This window comes from Sardina pilchardus, chromosome 3 (assembly GCF_963854185.1).
Source record: "Sardina pilchardus chromosome 3, fSarPil1.1, whole genome shotgun sequence".
NCBI lineage: Eukaryota > Metazoa > Chordata > Actinopteri > Clupeiformes > Clupeidae > Sardina > Sardina pilchardus.
Genome location: NC_084996.1, coordinates 4792512 through 4815278, shown reverse-complemented (window position 1 = coordinate 4815278; position 22767 = coordinate 4792512). Strand labels below are relative to the sequence as shown.

The 22767-nt window shown below is 41.6% G+C and overlaps 1 protein-coding gene across 7 annotated transcripts; it reads right to left on the bottom strand.

Moving 5' to 3' along the window:
• Nucleotides 1-1089: 1089 nt before the first annotated feature.
• On the bottom strand, nucleotides 1090-20980 carry phf20l1 (PHD finger protein 20 like 1). 7 transcript variants are annotated; one of them, XM_062531479.1, is made up of 24 exons: nucleotides 20859-20980; nucleotides 19323-19434; nucleotides 19055-19226; nucleotides 18738-18833; nucleotides 18072-18156; nucleotides 17804-17892; nucleotides 17490-17691; nucleotides 16882-17004; nucleotides 16721-16785; nucleotides 16225-16435; nucleotides 15209-15358; nucleotides 14560-14748; nucleotides 13929-13988; nucleotides 13478-13765; nucleotides 12696-12935; nucleotides 12463-12501; nucleotides 9802-9909; nucleotides 8053-8223; nucleotides 7701-7885; nucleotides 7262-7361; nucleotides 6474-6669; nucleotides 4977-5223; nucleotides 4352-4517; nucleotides 1090-2575 (listed from the first exon to the last, which is right to left on the bottom strand). In XM_062531479.1, exons 2-24 carry the CDS (start codon nucleotides 19403-19405, stop codon nucleotides 2433-2435), a joined length of 3408 nt encoding a protein of 1135 aa, XP_062387463.1. In that variant the 5' UTR covers nucleotides 19406-19434; nucleotides 20859-20980; the 3' UTR covers nucleotides 1090-2432. The 7 variants fall into 7 exon arrangements, with proteins under 7 accessions (XP_062387463.1, XP_062387466.1, XP_062387465.1 ...); XM_062531482.1 differs by having other exon boundaries at nucleotides 12696-12896; XM_062531481.1 differs by having other exon boundaries at nucleotides 20911-20943.
• Between the last annotated feature and the right edge of the window lie 1787 nt (nucleotides 20981-22767).

Genomic DNA, 22767 nt, shown 5'->3' with positions numbered 1-22767 from the left:
GGCTGCGTTCCCACCTAAGCGCACCCGGGTAACATCTAGAAGTAGTACTAGGGGGCTAGTAGGGTGAGTTCCGGGTAAGAAAATACCCGAGTTTTGCGTTCCCACATACAGCCACCCGTTTGATATCCGTTTGACATCCGGATGTCTCGCTCTGGTGGGAAAGGGACTTGAGAAAGTATAAAAATTGGATGATGGGATGGGATTTAGGGGCTATGGAGGGTCAGGTGCAGGAAGTTGATTGCCAAAAGTACTTGAGCTTTTCCCCCTTAAAACTCAGTCAGTTCAACATCTAGACAATATAATACTTGGCTGCAAATCTACTTTAAAGGTCTTGGCCCAGGATCAGTACCCTTAGACACGTACAGTATTTGTTTCTCTTTTGAAGAACAAGAGAAGTGAACACTATTTCTGTTGTCAAATCAAGATTTTTGGCTAAGTGTTGAGAGTGCTTATCATGCATCTCTCAACATGGCTGCAGCCTGCAACAGTGATGTGGGACCTCCGATCAGTATAAAAGGTAGGTTTGTTTATGAACAGAGAGGAGTCACTGATGTATAGATATATATGCTAACTGCGCGAGGCACACTAAACACAATTACAAGGAATTGGATGTAATTTATGCTACCATGGACTAGACCAATGTTTCCCAACCTTTTTTCCTGGAAGGCCCCCTTGCTTGTGTGTAAGACAAGCCAGGGCCCCATACCCGAACTCCTACCCGCATACACACACAAGACATTGTTTTATTCAACAATCGGGGTCCGGGATGAATCACCAATGCCTAGCCTAACCCAACCTGAAGGTTGCTTACGCAAGTTCAGAGGTCAGAGGTAATTAATAGCTGCATGAATTTAAATGTGGAACAAAAATGTGTTTTAATTTGAATTAAAATTTGATTATCCAATTGGGTGTATTATTGGGATTTTATACACTGAATGTGCGCAAATATTATTTTGTTAACCTCACAACCTCAGCCCAGGCAACATTGTGCGGACCCCCTGCAATCTCTGGTGGTGCCTAATGGAGGCCGCGGACCCCAGGTTGGGAACCACTGGACTAGATGACATATCACAAAAACACAAGACAGACTAAATATCCAGAATACTTTTAATGAGGTTATAGGTTAGGTTTGTTACACCAAGTTTTAAATAAACTCTTTATATACAACTGTTACATTTCAATGAAAAACAACTTGGAAGTCATACAGCTTACTAAATTCTAAAACACTTTTATACAGATTAATAGAAATTCTGAATACATGTGGGCAATCTTTTTTTTTCAAGTATATTTTTGTCCTCGTGCCTTTTGCATCCTTCCTTATGTATACAGTTACAAAAAAAAAACCTGTACATACATTTTCCCATCCAAAACCATAAACATTTTCCCATCAACGCATTTTTATTTGTGTCCAGGGAGGACCTAGCTTACTGTGCTGTTACGGGGGGGTGAACAGGGTGTGAGAGGGGGGGGGGGATCTATCCTCCTGGGCTGGCTTGTCATGTCGCAGGCAGAGAATCTACGGTGCTAGCAGTCAGCTGTCGCGACAGCTGCTACCACTGCCGCCATTTTACATCTAGCTATTTGAAACGAGAGGTCGGAGGACAACCACTAGATAGGCATGCACTGCATACATACTGTACTCAGATCCTATGTATCAGTTTCCCGTCCGACTCCTATGTCAGCTTGGGAGTACTGCTGCTGCAGCACGTGTAGCACAGAGCCCACTCTTCACTTGGCACAAGACGTGTGGTCATCCCGTTATCTTGAATGACCAGATGCGCAATCATTAACTGGTTTTAAGTCTTCGGAAAAAAAAGACCACTACAGCCAAAGTTTGTTCCTCTCAGTCGTTGGGAGTCGTTTTAAGTACACAGTGCAGTTTGGCATGCCAGCACCACACACACTTACATACTCATCTGGACCAGCCTCGATCCCCAGCTTGTGCTACAAATTTATGTTTCCGACGGCATTCCTTTTGCTCACTGGGGCACTGAATGTCAATGGGGACAAGAGTTCTCCAGCATGGGGGGTGGCTGAAATGTGTGTGTGTGTGTGTGTGTGTGTGTGTGTGTGCGCGAGAGATTAGATCTTCCCTTTAAGTGCACCTGACAACACAAGAGCCACTCGGCTGCTCTTACGCCAGCTCCAGTCGCACTTCCTCCTCCAACTGCTCCTCTGACAGACTTCTGAAGTTCTTCAAACATTCATTCCAGGAGCGGCCGATCCAGAGTCAGATTTGCTTGAAGAGAGAGAGAGAGAGAGAGAGAGAGAGAGAGAGGGGTGGGGGTGGGGATGGGGATGAGGGGGCTCTGATGTCTGACACTTCAAGGAGACCAAGGCCTCTCCAGCAGGCTGTGCAATGGTGCATGTGCGGTCACAGTGTGTGTGCGTGCAAGCAGGTTCGTGGGTGTGTCGAAGCCCGGTTAACTGCGTCACACCGAACACAGGGTGCTCATCTGCTGGACCTTGGCCAGGTCAGTAAGGAGCTGCTTGATTCGGCACTTCAGCTGAGGCAGGCGACCCAAAGGGTCTGGGGGCTCCAATTCACCGGTGAAATCCAACCAGCTCTCCAGAACTGAGGATATAACAGAGGAGCAAGTCAACACAGCATCATGAGTACTAGGGATGCACCGATCCGATATTTGGATCGGATATCGGCCCCGATATGAACAAAATAGCTGGATCGGGGATTGGAAAAAATGAGCCGATCCATGGGCCGATCCGAATTTAATTTAGTTTAACAAAAGGCTGAGCCATGACGCTCAACCATGCCATTTAGCGCTGCTGTAGCAGACAGCTCACTGCTGCGGGTTAGAGTGTGTCATCACCTCACTGTGTGCTCTGAGTGTTTAAATTCACGGATGGGATAAATACAGATACCAAATGTATGTCATAGGATCAAAAGAATGTCTATACTAACCTCCATTTGTCATAGATTAATTACGATCTTCATGCGTTTTGTTGCATTTAGGCAACACGTTTCATGTGTAGTCAACACAAAATAGGCTACTCAAACTAAACACATTGTCATTTTCATCTCATATCTGTATAAACTGTTCTTGGTATCAAGACATGCAAATGTTCAAATTGGCTGTTAAAAACTTCTCATTTATTAGATAAGACGTACAACTTCAAGTGCCGTTTACCACCATTCAAACTCTGTGTGAACTAATTAGTTTATCGTGGGGAAACTGCGGGACTGTACCACTATGAGTAAATAAAGGGGTTTCACGGGTGACACCATTTTGGCAGGGGTGTTTCAATGTATGTCACTAATATGGGATTTTTATCTGCAAAATTGTTTTGATGGGAGAAAATTATGCATTTGTTGAGTTTCATGTCAGCTACTTAGATTTATTATTTAGTAATAACTGTAAACTTGAATTTGAATGCTGTTCCAAGTTGCTGCTGGTGCACAACTGTTTATTTTTAATACTAGTAATGTAATCAATAATGATGATAATAATAATAATGATAATAATAATACATTACCTTTATATCTAAGTGTTATTTTGTTAGATTTTTTCTTAGGAAAGTAATGTTTAGTTAGGGAAAGAATGTTTAAGTCAAGCCTGATGCTTAGTCTTTTCCACATGGTGAGGTATACAGTTTATTAATTAACAATGGTATCGAATCGGTATCGGATATCGACCGATACGCAGAGCCCAGGCATCGGTATCGGTATCGAGACTGAAAAAGTCGGATCGGTGCATCCCTAATGAGTACATGTACATGCTCATTAATATTCCGATATTAACCCGATTAAGATAATATTCCCAATAACACGCTGCCATCTAAACAGAATTTTTTGGTGGCCTCAACCTATTCCAAGCAAAAACTTTTACAGAATCAACCGTCTCTGCTAGTAATAGTCGGACTATTCTACACGTAAAAGGGAATGTAAATGGAATATTCTATTAATAACGGATGTGAACCCCATAATCGCAATATAGTCTTATTCTGAATAAGGTCAATAGTCGGAATGACACATTGAACACAAGTGATGACAAACCCTTACTCTTTTGCCCAAGATAAGATACAAATAATGAGTGATATCTTACAGACTGTGGAGTCTTACAATTTGAGGATGGCCTAGGGCCAAAATACATACATTTGTAGACAATGTCCAACATTTTTGACAGAGCTAACGCATGAGAGTGCGTTTTTCAACTTTGTTTTCACGGTCAAATTTACTGTGAAATGCGCAACTACTTGGGAGAATTCAAACTCCAAATCAACCGTAGTTCCAATAATCTGTCTGTTAGTATGTTCACGTTTCATAACCTTTGACCTTTATATATATATATATATATATATATATGCTCAGTCCCTTCAGTGATCATGGTCTTACCGTCCAGCTCCTTCTCGATCAGGTCCATCCGGCCGGCCACCTGGTTCTGCACGTCCTCGATGTGCGTGAGCAGGTTCATCTGCCACTGCAGGCAGTTGCGGGCCTGATCAGCTGACCCGGCGTAGCTCTCCGTAACGCAGCTGGCCAGGCATATGGCACCAGTGTCCTTCAGCAGAAAAAAACACACACAACACCTCACACACTGGTGTCCGACAAACAGATGGCGTCATAGGCATGGACATGGTCAAAAAGGTTTTTATGCTTGGAATACTGTGGAAGGATGACCATTTAGGCCCCTTGGCACCAATACTCAATGCCACTTAGTCAAAAATCAGATAATTGGATTATGATCCTACCCGATCAACTATGCCATAGGGATGGATCAAGTGTTCCGGGCATGCAATCGCGATGTCAGAGACTTTATTCTCCACATTGTAAATCATTGATTGTAGCATGAAAATGAGTTTGAAGCCTTTATTTGTGAGGTAAAATAACTGAATTTTGTTGCTTTAATACTAGGTCAATGTTGCTCAGCAACTAATGAAATATAACCCAAACATAAAATAAAAACGCTAGACTAAGCAACATTTTTGCCCTCAGCGGCCAATCAGGCTGCGGTACCGACCTCCTCCTCCTTTGGTACGCATTGCGGGGCGCTGGCGGCTGGTGGCGCTCCCGGCTCCCCCGCTCGCTCCTGCGCGTTGGGAGGCTTCTGGTAGCTGTGCTCGCTGGTGATGTACGTCTCGGGGAGGGCGCTCTGGCTGAGGTGCTCGCGGAGGTGGATGCAGTCGGGCGCCCCGCCCATGGGCTGCTCCTCGTCCGAGTTCACCCACGAGCGCGCCCACAAGTGCAGGCTGGGATTGTGTTTGCTCCTGCGAGGTCGAGAGAAGCGAATCGCGATCGTTAACTGGAGCTCTGACGTTGAACATAGGTCTGTAAAGATCTTCAGATATCTGAATTATCACTCAAGGGAAAAAATATCAACCCTGTTGAAAATTAACTTGTGTTAACTACACAGACCACAGTGGAGTTTCCATTGTACATGGTTATCTGTGCACTTAAAGGGATAGTTTGGGTTTTAAGACACAAAGTTATATGGGTTCCCTGTCAGCAATGTTGTGCATCAGCACTGACTTACCCCCAGACAGCGTCCTGTGAGCCAAGATCCAGACGGTTTTTGATCGTTTTTGATGCTGAAGAAAGTAGTCCGGCAAGTTGCTGGGGTCACGAAAGTAAAGTGTTTTTCTTCTCAAAACCATATGCGTTCAAAAGAGTGATATATTTGCACCACAAAAACGTTGTCCAGGAAAAATTCAAACCTCGTTATCACTTGGCACTATTTTTCTCGATTCCTATCCCTGCGCGCTACTGACAGCTGGACAACGTTTTTGTGGTGCAAATATATCACTCTTTTGAACGCATATGGTTTTGAGAAGAAAAACACTTTACTTTCGTGACCCCAGCAACTTGCCGGACTACTTTCTTCAGCATCAAAAACGATCAAAAACCGGCTGGATCTCGGCTCACAGGACGCTGTCGGGGGGTAAGTCAGTGCTGATGCACAACGTTGCTGACAGGGAACCCATATAACTTTGTGTCTTAAAACCCGAACTATCCCTTTAACAATTCACAAATGCTGATCTATCTGGATAAAGAGTTGCACTAAATATAATCAACTGGTTTAGCCAATGGTTGGAACAAATCCTTTTGTGGTAGAAAAGTCATATCCCCATTGTAATTCATTAAGATCGATGTTTGACTCTCAGACTCTAGAAATGGGTATACACCAGGGGTTCAGTAGCAACATGCTCCATGGTGAACATACAGCCCTCTGATCACAGGCATAATATGCCATAACTTCACTATTTAAAGTAGCAGTCCGGCTATTCTGCATTGGCATAAGAGTAGTGCCCTAATGTTACATAACTTTGCAGTGCTCCAAAGTAACATTTCTTCAGTTTAAAAAGGGATTTTTTTCAGATCTAGACACCCCTATACAAACATTTTAGGTTTCACCCCCATTTCAGGCTTCATTCAGGCTTCAAAGGCTCTGTCTTATTAACCCCAATTAAAAGTATGTGCTTGCGTGGAGACCATTTTGGAATGGGTGTGTCTGACTTACTGCAAAATGTCCATCTTCAGCTGCAGGCCGTGCAGCACTTTCCTGACACTGTAGACGTCGGCCAACAGCTGGTGGGTCGACATGATCTTCTTGGCATTCTGGTGGGAGTAGTTCTCAGCGAGGAATGACAGGCCGTACATGTGGCCCTTATTCAGCCAGTCTTTGTCGTGGCAGTACTTGGCACTCCATCTCTGCCCTAAGAAAGGTTTGGGGTTGTAAAAACACAACAGCTCAGTTTTATATCCCTCTACAATGCCTCTGGGAAAAGATGCCATTAGTAGTTCACAAAAAAAAAGGGATGTGATTCTTCCGAGTTCATCTGGAATTACGGATTTTCCAACCTGAAAACGACTCTCACGCAAATCGTAGAGATCCGCCTACTTATTATTATTATATGCCTCGTTACAGTGCTGCAGAAAGTTCAGCTTAACTGACTGGGCTACCCCAACGTTCCCCATTGCTGTGAATAACAAACCGCTGTAAATGGCAACAGGTTTTGGGCTGCTGATTCACGTCTTTCATATCACTCCGCAAGTAGTGTGTTTAGTTATGGCAATTAAATGTGAAAGCAAGCGGGTTAATCACCTTAATCCAGAAGAATCACATCCTTAAAAAAAAAACTTTAAGGCAACAAAAATAATACAATTTTATCATCACAAGGAAGAAAAAAAAAAACATTAATATAGCCAAACCCTTTTATTGAGATAAATTGAGATGTGATTGACGTGAGATGTGAGATGTGATTGAGATTGTGTGTGTGTGTGTGTGTGTGTGTGTGTGTGTGTTACCTGGGGGATCTCTGCAGATGTAGCAGATGTACTGGTCAGGGATGCTGTCCTCCAGCAGACCCATACACACACTGTGCTGCCAGCACATACACTCCTCACACTAACAGACATAGAGAGAGAGAGAGAGAGAAATATAGAGGGAGGGAAACAGAGAGAGAGAGAGAGAGAGAGAGAGAGAGAGAGAGCAGAGTCACATCAAGTATCCCTCATTTCTAAGGCCCCTTCTCAACCTCTCTCCTCAATCCTCCGGCTCGTTCTCACTGATCAATAAAGAACACTGGATAGACTATCCCATTGTTGCCGCCCCATCATTCTTCTATAGATCAGTAGGAACAAGCCGGAGGACCAAGGAAGAAAGGAAGGGAGGATAGATAAAAGGACGAATGAGAAGAGCCCTAACTCTAGTGTGAGAGCCATTAGTGGGGGCGCAGAGCCGCACCTGGATCATGAAGCCGTTCTCCTCGTCCATCTCACAGATGCAGCGCACGATCTCGTTAGCTGCCGTCTCGTCCTCGTCGGGGAAGTCGTCCATGGCCAGCGACTCCAGGTCCTGATTGTACTCATCGCCGCTTAGTAGCAGCGACTCCGTGGTCGAGTCCTCCAGGAAGTCGATGTCCGAGAGGTCTGCAGGGAGGACAGGAAAAGCAGCCTTTGAGAAACACAGCGGAAAAACGATATACTACATTGTGTAAACTCATATACAATATACTACATTGTGTAAACTCATTTCACAGCTAGAGCATGTTGTCACTTCTCGAGTTAGGACGTTAAGCAGAGGCTTGGTTGCTTACTCTCCCCGGTGAGGTCGATGGACAGGATGGCACGGGGGTAGTTATGCTTGGAGGAGGCGGAAGAGGAGGAGGACGTATGAAGGGTGAAGGCGCTGCCAGTGGAGCGGTGGAAAGCAGACGGAGACGACCGCTCCAGGAAAGCCAGAGACATGTCCTCTAGCTCAGAGTAACCTGTGCACACACACACACACACACACACACACACACACAGAAAACCGTAAGAGCACAGCCTGAGACTGTAAAATGCATGGCTTTAGATCATCATGTTACCAAATTATACCACCAAATAAACACAACGCAAATATAGCAACAATGGTATAAGTTGGTTAAGCTTGATATAAGCTGGGGGTATCTGCTTCACGTTGCTGTCGCATTACCACCTTGTGTGCATTAACTTCTGATACCCTAATAGGCCAGTCAATCTAGCGTTTGACCCATAACTAATTGCAATAGTAATCATTCAAAGTTTTTTGTGATCCCTAGGTATATCTAATTAACATATAAAAAATCTACCCATTTATATTTAGTGGAACATACTTTTTTTCAAGGTCAAAGGTAGCAATTTCCAATGCATTTTGCCATTGGGATTTACTACTGGTGAAATGGGTAAAATTTTAAACTATAGATATCAAATTGAAACTTTCACAGTTGTTTACTCACATTAAGGCAAAGATTTTTTGTATTGCAAGTTTTCTGAAATGTGATGTTTAGATATGCAAATGAGACCAGATTTACCTAAATATGCAATAATTTGCATATATTTCTAGAAAACTAAATCTGAACAATAGGTACAGTCAGCTTCAAAATAATTGCTGCATTTTGCTTCTATATTGGATACCAAAAGCCTATGCAAAGGGAATATTAGATATTACTTCATATCACCTCAGAAATGAGGAAATCAAGTCAAGTCAAAATCAATGCGTTTCAATGGAAGTACATTATAGAACAAATGATTGTCAATGATATGGTATGATGGAAGATGGAATCTCAGTGCATGCCAACTCACTTGATATGTTGTCTAAAGGTCAATGTCTTCCTTATGCGACTTGGAATGCATTGAGATACTTCCATCATGCCATATCATTGACAATCATTTGTTCTATAATGTACTTCCATTGAAACGCATTGATTTTGACTTGACTTGATTTCCTCATTTCTGAGATGATATTAAGTAATATCTAATATTCCCTTTGCATAGGCTTTTGGTATCCAATATAGAAGCAAAATGCAGCAATTATTTTGAAGCTGACTGTACCTATTGTTCAGATTTACTTTTCTAAAAATATATGCAAATTATTGCATATTTAGGTAAAACTGGTCTCATTTGCATATCTAAACATCACATTTCAGAAAACTTGCAATACAAAAAATATTTGCCTTAATGTGAGTAAACAACTGTGAAAGTTTCAATTTGATATCTATAGTTTAAAATTTTACCCATTTCACCTGTAGTAAATCCTAATGGCAAAATGCATTGGAAATTGCTACCTTTGACCTTGAATAAAAGTATGTTCCACTAAATATAAATGGGTAGATTTTTAATATGTGATGCAGGAGGGTTTAAGGATCAATACAAATTATGAACCATTACTATTGCAATTAGTTTAAGTTTTGGCCCATTTTTGAGCTAGATTGACTGGCCTATAATGCCGCGTCGTCATCAATTCATGCTCCATGCTACATATTCTTCATCAGACGCCTTTAAATTGAGCATTTTAAGGATGAAAAGGAAAGCACAAATGATCTTACCGTGCTGTTTCGATTTCTTCTTTTTCTTTTTCTTCTTCTTCTGTTTTAACTTAAAGGGGTCCTTTTCTTTTCTGTCCTTGCGGTCTTTGTCCTTCTCTTTCTTTCTGCCTGAAAATACAAGACCGATTCATGAAGATTAAGCGCGCAACAATCCCATCGATCTGTATTGATGCACTGACCTAACACCAAACAATGCGGAAATTAAGCAAAATTAAGCTAAATGCTTAATCAGTCTACAAAGCTTTACTATGTGGGGTTGGAATATTATGGAAGCTATGCAACTCGCTGTTGCAGGTTCCTTTGCCATGATCCATTTAATTTCATATCCTGTCTTTTTCCGTTTCCAATCTTGTGGAAAGACCTGTGGCCACGCCAGGAGCTCAGGCTTAGGTCAGCACAATTTTCAGACACAAATCAGAAACTTGCTGAACTAATAGAAGACATGTGAGTTTATTTATTTAGGCAAACTAGCCTTCGTTGCGTAACCCAATTTCCACAGTCAATATTTCAATTCATTGTGTGCAGTATGACTTCAGTTCAGTACTTGACACTAAGGCCATCCTTATAAATATTTGCATTTGCAGAAACAGTAAAAAAAAAAAAAAAAAAGTAAAATTTTGGTCATGGTGATTACAGTACATACAGTAGGTATGAATTTAAACGAATTTGCATACAGCTATGCCGTCATGCTATCTGACATATGGGGGAATTCGATGACTATTGCATTGCACATAGGCTGGGGATGTATAAAATATATGTCATGAACTTCTACCACTGCACCATCGAGAGAATCCTCACCAAATGTGTCACTAGCTGCGTTTCCATTGACCATTAAATTGCGCAAATTAAGATTTGCGAAAAGAAATGTGGTGAATGGAAACACGCACATTTCGAAAAAACTCACATTTTTCGAGAAAAAGTTTTTGCGCTAGGGTGAGGTGGTATTTCGAGCGTATCGAAATTTGTATATTTCGCAAAACTGCAATGGAAACACTTTTTTCGCATCTAACGGGTCACGTGATCCAACAACCGGATGTTAGGAGGAACGAAACCGACGAAGAAGACTGTCGACAGGAAGTGGCACCGGGAGAATAATGTAAAAAATATATATTTTTATTCATTAAAAGTGTCTCGTGTCATTCTAAAATGTTGAATCCACACTCTGTGAACTCGCCAACACTTTCTCAAAAACGCTGCATACGCAACCGCTCAACTAGCTTTGTTTACCCATAGCAACAACGTTGCTATGCTTTGCTGGTTTAACGTGATGAGAATGGTGCTGAAAGAAATCTAGATTTTAGATTCTAGTTCTAGAAACTAATCAACTGGGCTGATCTACGAAATATTCCACTGACATGGCTGTGACATGATTTAAGCATAGGCCTATAACAAACTCCTGTGATTGATATGTCATTTAAAATTTTATGTTTCTGCCCCACCAAAACGTAGGCCTCCTCCGCTGATGGCTTATAGCCTAATGACTGATAATCATCGTTAGTGCCGTGGTGGCAATTTGAATGCATTTAGTGTAGCCTAAATCTGGGTTAAATGTTGATAACCGCCATGTCTCCTAATGACTTACAACACGCGAGAATACACGAGATTTTAATTAAGTTAGCCGAATGTAATGGAAACACCGCAATTGCGAAAATTGTGGTTTTCGACATTAAGACAATATCGACAAAGTTTTTGCGCATATTTGTAATGGAAACGCAGCTACTGTTTGGTATGGCAACTGCTCTGCCCACTACCGAAAAGCACTGCAGAGGGTGGTGAAAATTCCCCAACGCATCACCGCAGCATCATCAAAGACTGTTCCCACCCCAACCACAGACTGTTCACCCAACTCCCCTCTGTGAGGCGTTGCAGGTCTCTCCGCACAAGAACAAGCAGGTTCAGAGGAAGTTTTTTTCTCGCGGCTGAGTTCACCCTACTGAACTCTACCCTGCCGGTGACAACTGCATTTCGTTGTCTTTGTATTTGTACTCGGCACAATGGAAAGTTGAATCTAATTTAATATAATCTAATCTAAGTTGATTATTAAACATTAATAATAACTAACGTCAGGATGAGCAGGAAACAATCTACAGAAGCAAGTAACGTTGTTTAGTTTATGATGGTTGTTAGTAGACCAACTAATCAAACATTTCAGATATCCAACTGTTACTAGCAGAGTGAAAGTGAAATTACGCAGTCTAGATGGCTGTGGTTAATAGTATTGCGGTCAATGAGAAGCTGTATTTAGCCTAGTGTATAGGCTATTATTTAGTGCGTAGGCCTAGGCTTTTATTCTTATCAAAAGTGAAAGGGGCGATTGCTGTCTCTTCAAAACAGTCAGTCTTAACGCAAAGTTACAACCGGCAAGTCGGTTGGACTAAAAGGGGGGGAAAAAATAAAGAAAATTGGTTACAGCAAACAAAAATGTATATTTCACTCTGCACCTATTGAATACTGAATTTTACTTTGCTGATTATATTTTGTGCGTAACATTACAAGTATCATTCTCTTAATGTTGTCTAAAGTTTTAGCAACAACAATAGGTGATGTCACTCCACAGTACAGCTAAAACGTTACTGGACTCACACATGCCTATTTGAATGACAACATTCAGCCTTGTGCTGAGTCAGGGTCACGTGTGTACACAGAAAGCTAGTGACTTACCTATCAACTGGCACTTCTTCTCTGTCTTTATGCAAAGTCCTGTGGGAAAAAGCACACAGAACAGAAGGTACAGATTCAAAATGAAGGTAACAAACTGCCTTTTTAAATAGCTTACAATGTTTTCTTCTTGCAAACAGTAATCAAATCAGTCTGAAATTTTAGTTTAAAAACTGAAAGTTACAAGTCGGTTTGTGCGACAAATGTGACAGGCGCACAAAATTTCAGCCACATACCCGTGTCCTTCTCAATGACCTTCTTGAGGATCTTTTCGTGGAGGCTCTCGAAAGCTTTTTCCCGTGGCGGCGGAGGCAAAGACACCTCAGTGCTGTCGGAGCTAACCGAGGCTGACGAACGCTTTTTCTTGCAGAACTTCGGAGGCCTCAAACAGTTTCCGGTGTAGTCCAGGTGCAGACTGTGGCTCTGGGAGGAGAGAGCTGGCACACCGAAAGAGAGATAAGGGCCCGGTCGCGGACCTGAATATAACCCAAAACGGCAGCATTACACTTTTTTCATAGGCAACTCAACCTTCACAAATGACAGCACTACTGAAGTTCAGAATAGCAGAGCATGAGAAACAATTTGTCACAACAGAGAACAGACAGTAGTTTACAGTACTACAGACAGTAGTAGAGTAGGCTCTTCATGTTAACTTCGTTCAACCCAACTCACGCATGAGTGTACAGCATTTTCATCCAAGGGCCGTTCAAATTCGGCAAAGAGTAGTGAATGTTTAAGACGAACATATTTTATCTGAACAGTTGAATTTGAACGATTTTCGTAAACATAAAATTTTAACGGTAATGTTACATCCAGCTCCCATGTATGTTTGCAGAGAACTACCTCCTCAAACTGTTAGCAAACGGGCAAAAAAATACCCTTTTTGCTAATGTTTGCAAATTTGAAAACACCTGTTTCACACTTTGAAGAAGAAAAAGAAAACCATCTCAGGGCAAACCCCATTGACAGTCTCAATATCCTGTAAAAACGGTCAGGCCTGCTTGACCCGTCTGCTTACAAGAGGAGGTGGAGACGGTCCTGCGCCTCTTGTTATCAGGGACCTCCAGGAGGGTGCTGGTTGGCATGGAGGCGGAGGTGGCCCTGGTGCGGCCGACTCTGTCTGGAGATCCAACGTCTGCCTCCTGCTCCTTGTCTGTATTGTGGTAATACTTGAGATGGTAGTCCAGGAGCTTGGCTTTCCGAAAGGCCTTGGAGCAACCAGGAATTTTACACTTGAATTTGTTATGGTCCAGATCGATGCACTCATTCAGAGATGTAGGGTCCTCCGAGCGCTTGGTACTCATGACTGAGAACAGATAGCAAAGGGGAGGGAGGGAGGGAGGGAGGGGGGGGGGGAGGGGGGGAGGGGGCATACCAAAACCAGTTTAAAGACCAAACTCATATTTTACACAATCTTATTGCATTCCAGATTGACAGTCAAATTTGTACAATTATCAGTATGGACTTACTTGGTTCCCTTGCATGCTTATTTGCCTTGGGTGTTCTCGCAACAGCCTTGGGAGTAACGGCTAGGAAAGAAGACCAAAGAACAACAGATGTTCAACTACTCTGACGTCCTTGCATTACATGTTTTTCCTGTTTTGAGCATTAACCTCAATATGTGCCTTCCACACATTATTGGAAAGTAGGCCCCAAAGGGGAATGCAAGTAACGTATTGCAGATTCAAATGCATCTCTAGGAGGTTCTCATGTTAGGAGGTTGTTATCAGCTGCTAAATTATAGGACATGCATGCACCGTCCTAATCTAACCTAATTATCACTTTACTTTCTGTTTTGCATCTGTGTAGAATCCTTCCGCTCTGTAACAAATGTATATAACCACAGAGAAAACCCACTGTCACTTGCGAATGCAACAGTTTGTTGTGTGTGATACTGTCTATGTTAGAAAGATGTTAACACCCTTCCTCCACCTAACAAGCTACAGTATGCAATAAGATATGGCCGTTTTTCAACCAGCATAAAACGGCCCATTTGCACTACAGGGACTCTCACACAGCATCCACGGGTGTTCAGTTACATTGTGCATTCTAAAATACGGCAGCTTGTGTGACCTAAGTTTGTGTCAGCCATTGGTTTACCTGTCACCAGAGGAGGAGATTTCTGTCCCAGCAGAACGTGATTAGTCACTTGTCCATCAACCAACTTCTCAGATAATGGACTTGGCGATGAACCAAGGGATGGAGGTATGGAAGGTGGGGTAGCAGGAACCACAGGCAAGGTGTTGTGAGGAGATGCCGTTCTCTTCTCAGAGTTTTCCATGTCTTTCTCTGACAGGAGAAATAACACTGATATAAATATAACTTCTGCCTTTTCAATGTCCATTTTTTTTTCTTTCCATTCTTTTATCCAAAGCTACTTACAAAATTCAGGAATCACATACAAGCTACAATGCAGTCTTGACAGATTTTTTTTTTGCCATTAAAAAATTAACAAGCCAACAAGCGAAATGCTTAATCAGTCTACAAAGCTTTACTATGTGGGGTTGGAATATTATGGAAGCTATGCAACTCGCTGTTGCAGATTCCTTTGCCCTGATCCATTTAATTTCATATCCTGTCTTTTTCTGTTTCCAATCTTGTGGAAAGACCTGTGGCCACGCCAGGAGCTCAGGCTTAGGTCAGCACAATTTTCAGACACAAATCAGAAACTTGCTGAACTAATCAGAGACAATCACACTTTCCTGGTGACTCCATAACGGACCATAATGTGAGAATCTCTCCTGCTTACCGTTGGGCTGTGGAAGATCTGTGTTTGAGTGCGGACTAATGTCTTTGGGTGTGGGAGAAGAAGGACATATTGGGTCAAAGGTGGTGGCAAGCCTCTGAGATCGTCGTCTTCTCTGAGGTGATGAGGCAGCTGCCTGTGCACCTATCAAGACTATCAAGAGACTTCACTTGCATGGCTTCAAGTTTGAAATAATGTTCTATTTTATACTTTCCACACTCCAATCCTACATTTCTTCTGATTTCATGTCAGGTGTTTTAGTCATGCTAAACGAACTGTTTATCCATTGAATGAGCTAAAGACATAGATTTCACTTGGAGAATGTTTGATCTGGCAATGAAACCTAACGGTAGGGAGAGACATGCCAGCGAAGCGAAGCAGCATTCGATTAAATTCTGTTAGGAGCAGACGACGATACGGTTGACAAGAGAAATTGGTAAAGCGAACGAGTGGATTTGTGGATTGTCGCACCTTTGATGGTTGGAAAATTGTATTGACTACAGCATCAATTGGTTAGTTTGAAACTGTTTTAAAACAACAGCTTGGAAAGTTTACTACAGGGTTGTTGTTGTTCTTAGTACATTAAACTTTTAATCTTGGGACTCTGAATGGAATGACTCTTCTGATATGAAGACAAGTAACCGGACAGCCAATTAGCAGTCACACCATCTTCCCAAAAATGGCACACCCACACAGAACAAAGCCTTTTGCTTCATTGACATGTACCTGTACCGTTAAGAGTTTCACTGCACATTACTTGTGCTGTTCAGCTATGGACACGTGGTCAAATCTCAACAACAAATGCTGCTGCAGCCATGTAACTGGTCAGTCACTGCACAACAGCCCTCCATAACTGTGAAGTTTTCACTTTTTCCCACTCCCTTTCAAATGTGCTTAAAAAAGGAGAGTCTTTTGTTTTTGTGTTGTTTTTCTGCCAGTGAAATGCATATGTGCTACATGTGCTACATACATTTGAAATAAAATTAAAATCAAATCAACACCTTGATAGTCTGACCAACCTGTTTGAGGAGCGTCGGTGAAACTGTGGCTGGAGGCCGGGGAGCAGCTGGCCTCACCCTCCTCTGCCCCGTGCCTCTGGCTGCTGCTGGATTCTCCAGAGTCATGCTTGAGCCGCCGGTTACGCAGTCGGACCGGGGATGGGACGCCCTGCACAGCCGGGAAAACCGCAGCTTTACTGTCTACAGTGGACGCCTCGGCGTCCACAATCCTCTGAAAAGATAGGAAAGGGAAGTATGAGACTTAACCCCATTCCTACGATGAGTTTACAAATTATAAACTTCTAATATGTCCTTAGACTACCTATAGCACTAAGAATTTACCACCTCTCCATTGTATATTTGAAATATGGGAAAAACAAAGCTAGACAAGGCCACAACTGATCACAACTGCAGTCCATTCAGGACAGGAGTTAGAAAATGCTTGAACTAGTCAATTCAGCACTCTCTTGGGCCTTTGACACCTTCAAAGCACAGCTGATAATAAATGAAAACGCACCTGCTGAGTTGTGACTGGCACGTCCTTTGGCTCCTCCTTGCAGTCCATCTCCTCTTCACTGTATCCTACAACATGCATACAAAAGCTCTGCATCACCACACCGCATCACCACGGCTACTTTCAAAACAGAATGGTAAGTAGCTCTGTTCAAAGAATCACACCTGGCTGTAGACGAAGCCTCTTGGAATTACAGACACTGCCCGGTCTTCTCCTTTTCTTAGCGTTGCCCATCTCTTGGTGATCAGATTGAGACTTGCAGTCATCCTCTCCTGCTGACTCCGTGTCTGAAAGCGCCAACAAAGGTTTAACCATCCATACTCTTCCCTGAACGACCACTTTTGATCATAAGAGTCCTGCACTACAGTAGGTCCTGAAGCCATGGATAATCAGCATCGTACAGTATATCTCTGTGCATTGACAACGTTTTGTCAAAGGAAGGCCTCTGTTTAGCTCTCAAAGACATATCCTGTGTGGTGGAGTGCACAGTCTTGACTTTGCATTGACTTATTCCATTTGAAACTCCAAAGCATGGCATGAAATGTATGTAAGTAATGATACGTAGAGGAGAGATAGCTGATGTCAGCAAAGTAATGAATACATCAGCCATATCATACGATATTACAAAAAAATCTATCTATGCTAAAACTACAAACAGAAACTTGAACTGTCTTCCTTTCCCTCAATGAAAATGAGGGAATGAGCATACAGCATTCAGTAATCCTGAAAGCAGAACACTCTGGCCTCAAGGGAGTGAGAGACAGCATGATACCTGGTCTCTCTGATTTTCGGTCCTCCTCTTCTTCCAGCTTGATCTCCTCCTCCTCCTCCTCCTCCTCCTCTTCTTCCTCCTCCTCCTCACAGTCAGACATCTGCTCATCTTTGCTCTTGTTGCTGTTTACACTCGTGCGTGGCCTGCAGCCTCCTTTGCTCTTCGCAGCTGCCGTGGCTGCCTTCACAAGTGCAATCCAGTCCTTTTTTTCAGAGCATACACAAACACAAAAACATAACACTGCCTGCTCACAGCTAGGTGTAGGCCTACTCAGAACAGCAAACATCAAAAGATCAACAGACTGGGCTCCTCACCTGTCCTTTTGCATCTTCAGGCATCGATTTGATATGAATTCTTTTCACGCATCTTATTACACCATCGTAAAATTGGACTGTGTAAGTACCTAGAAAAACAATGTCCAGTTAAAACTCATACGTATCAAATATCTACTTAGAAATGTAGATATGTCACTGAAGCATACTTTTAATAGAAATTGTTTCAAGGAGACACTTAGTAGAGGTCAGTTAGATCACTTAAACATTGTTTTTTTATGCCTTCCTAAGAAATTGTAGGAGAACTGACCCTCTTTGTTGACCGTCTCAATCTTTGCTGGATAGTATCGGCAGTCAGTCCAACGAGCCAGGACCTCCTCACCATCTCTCAGTTCCTAAAGGTAATCAGAGAAGGCAGACAGAAATCAACTATGGACTACTACTTTTTTCCATGTTGCAAATTGGCTGATAAACACCGAAATAAGATGATAAAATATAATGTGAATACAAATGTAAAAATCAAGTGGCTTTCACATTCCAAGATATGCACTGTGCATTAATATGAAATCATGATTATATGAAAATGCTTTCAGATAATATGTGCAAGCTCTCCGCTACATTCCTTGAGTCAGACACATACACACACACACACACACACACACACACACACACACACACACAGTGATAGAAGAAAATACTAGGTTGTTTGGTCAATTTATCTGAGCCTACGGGTCGACCTGCTCCTGTGCAAATGAGAATTGCGAAAAGATGCCAATCAAGAACTTAAAAATGAGACCCAGATGTTTGTATGAAAGAAAACAATAATCTGCTTAAACCTAATGCAATACGAAGAATGATGCCCCAACAAAATCTAAGAACTATTGGTCAAGATGCATTAGATGGTAAAACCCAAACAATGGTGAGACAAGCAGTTGAAACAGCCAGATCACTGCAAATGGGTGGTTGAAATATATACTTGTCTCGGCTGTGGTAACTCTGTTTGGTCCTCTGTGCTCTCTGTACATCCAGGAAGCTCAGGTAGGCGAGATGTTCTTATCTCGCCGAGTCTCTCCTGGCAGAAATGTTTGCGAGATATGCATGATTACTTTGATAACTCATAACAGGGGACAATTCTAATCTCTTTTTATGAAGACATTATCTTCTCTAACCAATGGGTAGCTATCAGATCTGGGCATGTATAGTTATCATGGCAATATTAATGTATCTAAAGTTCGGGATTCATTTCATGCTGTCAAGTGTGCATTTTGTGTGCATAAAAGAGAGGACACCTACAGACATCTCCTCTTCCTCTTTTAGTCCCTCCTTCCTTAGGGTTGGCTTCTCAAGAGGCCTTAGGCGGTTACTGTCCCAAAAGATCCATTCGTCATAGCGGTGGCTCCAACGGTCAAAATGCACTAGCATTTTCCCTTCATCATAGTCAATCTTCTCAATGCGAGAGGTGTACCTGTATTTTTAAGGAGAAAAAAATATAAAAAATACTTGTGTTACAGACACAGACAATCATTCTGATTGCAATTCTCCTTAAGAACTCACGAGTTACCATTTCTGAAGATAGTCCTGGGCCTCAACTCTTGCGCCCACCTCAAAGATGATTCCTGGCCGACAGGGAGGCTTCTTACTCATCCTCACAAATGTTTCGGTTATGCCTTGGTCTATAAACAAGATAAAACAGAATAATTGTATCCATTTCTCCTGCACAGTGTCAATGTTTAAGTAGGACAGAACAGTACAACAAGAGAATACATAGTAGGGTCAGCCTTCAGACCCAAACTACAACTAATGGGTAGTTCACTAACAACGGTACCGTTATGTTAAATACTTTGCAACCAAGTGAAATGAAAACAAGTTAATAACAACTTCGAATGAAATAAAATTCAACTTCGAATGAAAACAGTTAAGCCAAGTTTATGTCTGGCGTTTTGCTGCTAAATATAGTAATTGCTGACACAGCCAAACAGCTAACAAATGCACACTGACACAACTGTCAGTGACGAAACTATGATGGGGTTATGGAGTTGCTACGTTAGCTATCAGAAACTGGCAAACGTCCATTAACTCCAAACTAGATCGCGGCATAGCTAATAAGTAGAGGAACTTAACAGACATAACTTATCGTTACCGTCAGACAGCCACTTTGTACCTCTCGTTAGCCAGCTTTGGCTTGTCAACGTTAGCTAACAACTTCTTGCTAGAGATAACAAAACCCAATGTAGGCAGCATAAGGCAATCAGCAAGTGACATCCCTAGCTAATGATAACACCCAGTGAATGAGTCTGTAAACTAGACATGGTGATTTAAAACTCGAACGGTTTTTAATATATTTCGGTCAGAAAGCTGGTTATATATCTAATGTTAGCTTCAGTCGAAGTGCTATTCCCAAGCTAACTATTTGCTAACAATTCCAAATGTTACTGTAACAGAACAGAACAACTGTGGCATGAAACTACGAAGAAGGAGATTCACTTAGAAGACAATTAACGTTTGTTTAGATTATATGTGCTTTATATTACTGAACTAACTGGCAAACCGTGTAAGATTATAGGTGAACTGACTAACTGAAGCAAATAGACTTGACTTACCCTATTAGCTCTCGAGCGTTGGTTAGGGCTAAGTTAATGTTAGCTAATCTGTTTCTCATAGTTTGCTAACGTTAGCCAGTTAACAGCTTGTTGGCGATGCTTTGCATGTAAACTTCAAGGCAAAAGCATTTTATGGAAAGAACACAACCTTATTGTAGACAATGATTCAGTCAATGTCACAAAACACTTGAATCGGAGTACTAGCATAGTTTCCCCAATAACTTCAATGTTACTATCTCCGTTAGCCTTCACGTAGCCATAACTCTAGTGGGCTGGCTAACATTTGCCATTGCAGACTAGCAACAGTGACCTGCTAGCGAATGTTACCTAGCTAGCCTGCCAGCTAAGCAGATCACTCGCTAAATGTAGAGTAACGTTAGTTTTTTTTTTCTAACGGAGAGCTTGCAAGAAAAAGCCAGGCAAGTAAACGAACTATCTCCATAGGATATATGACAATATTGTTGTTCATTACACACTTTAAGGTTGCAGCAGTTTACCTTTGCAAATGCATTTAACGCTAAAGGATATACAGTATTTTCAAACACTGACTTTTCTTTTCATTCTTCTGCTCAGATATGTTAACCCTCACACACAGAGGGCGTCAGTACGGACATCTGTACAGGGTCCACGTAGTACGCAGACATACGTGATGACGTCATCATACAAAAAGTCCAAGAGAATAACAACATAATAGGAGACATAACATATTTATTAGATAATATATAGGCCCTATTATTAAATTATAACTACTAATAATTATTATTGTTAATAATAGGTCAGTGTCTGTGACTGTGTATTTTCCCTTTCCATCTTCAAGTCTGAAAACCCAGCTCTTCAGAGAACATATCCTCTCTAGCACTGCTTACAACTAGTCTTGCTTATCCTATGGACAATTGCACTCATTGATGCACTTATAGCCTACTACACTCATTGATGCACTTATTGTAGTTGTAGGCTAAAATGTGTTAGAATTGCTCCAAAAAGCTTAAAAATACTTTTACCATGTTGTAAGTCGCTTTGGTTAAAAAGCGTCAGGCAAATGAAATGAAATGTAGCCTAATGTAATGTAATGTATTGTTGTTTTGTTGTATTGTTTTGCGATATTGTTGTACCATTGAAGTGGTTCTCATTACATGTGCTGTTAAAGTATATTAAACATTGTCAGCTTCTTACATTCATGTGAATATCAAAATATTTCCTATGAGCTGTCATCAGATATGATATTCATTATGTGTTTTTTTTTAACTCATGTTGGAGGTATAGCCTTAACATTTGTACGCATTGGCTGGTTACTTTATTGCCTATATGGGAAGTGGTAGGCTATGGTCCCACAATGGCACAATGGCATCTGCAGAGATAGTGTAATAGATCAGCTAGAAAACACAATTACTTTGTCTTAGTAATATAAGCCAACTAGGTGAGTCTCAAAACATTTGAATATCATAAAATGTTTTTCCCCCTAATTCATTTCAAAAAGTGAATCTTTCATATAGATTAGATAATGAACCATTTCAAGACAATTTTTGTTTTGATGATTACACCAAAAATCAGTAGGCTATATCTCAAAATATTAGAATAAAGAGGTTATTGTAATACGAGATGATGACATCTTGAAAATCAATGAACAACTCATGGCTATACTGAGGTGTTATAGAAGCCAGGTGTTTTGATAAGCGGCCTTTTAGGTCGTCTGTATGGTTGGGTCTGGTGTCTGGTGTATTTTCCTCTTGACACCTTATAATTTCTTTATGGGGCTTAGGTCAGACAAGTTGTCTGGCACTGTGGGCAGGTGCCAAGTCCTGCTGGAAAAGGAAATTAGCATCTCCATAAAGCTTATCAGGAGATGGAAGTGCTTAATTGACTCAACTTACTTGATAAAACTACACAAACACCAGCATAACATCCCTAGTACATGGAAGTGTTTGTCTTATTTTGAAGCATAGCTTTTTGTGTACTTTGAGAATTATACTTTAACTGCACTTCAGTTTACTTGATACAAATTAACTTTAAGTGTACCTTTTTTTTGGTAAGGGACAGCACCTCACATCATGACTGGAATTCAAGTAACTTGGATTCTGTGCCTCTCCACTCTTCCTCCAGACTCATTGATTGAATCCAGACCTTGAACCCTGCTATATCCATGCTATTTGTTTTTATGTGAAAATAGGAGTTTGGGTCAAAGAGTACTGATCACTGGTTCTGTCTCTCCTTAGCCTATATAGGTAAGACTTGTCTTTTCAGGCTTAATGTGCCATTTGGAGCTCATCTCCTGGACACGTCTCTGCATAGTAGCACGGTTCCAGCCTCACCTGTGGCTATACCCTCCTTGTGGAGGGTGTCAACGAGTGTCTTTTGGACAACTATCAAGTCTTTCCCATGATTGTGGTGGTTTACTGAACCAGAGTA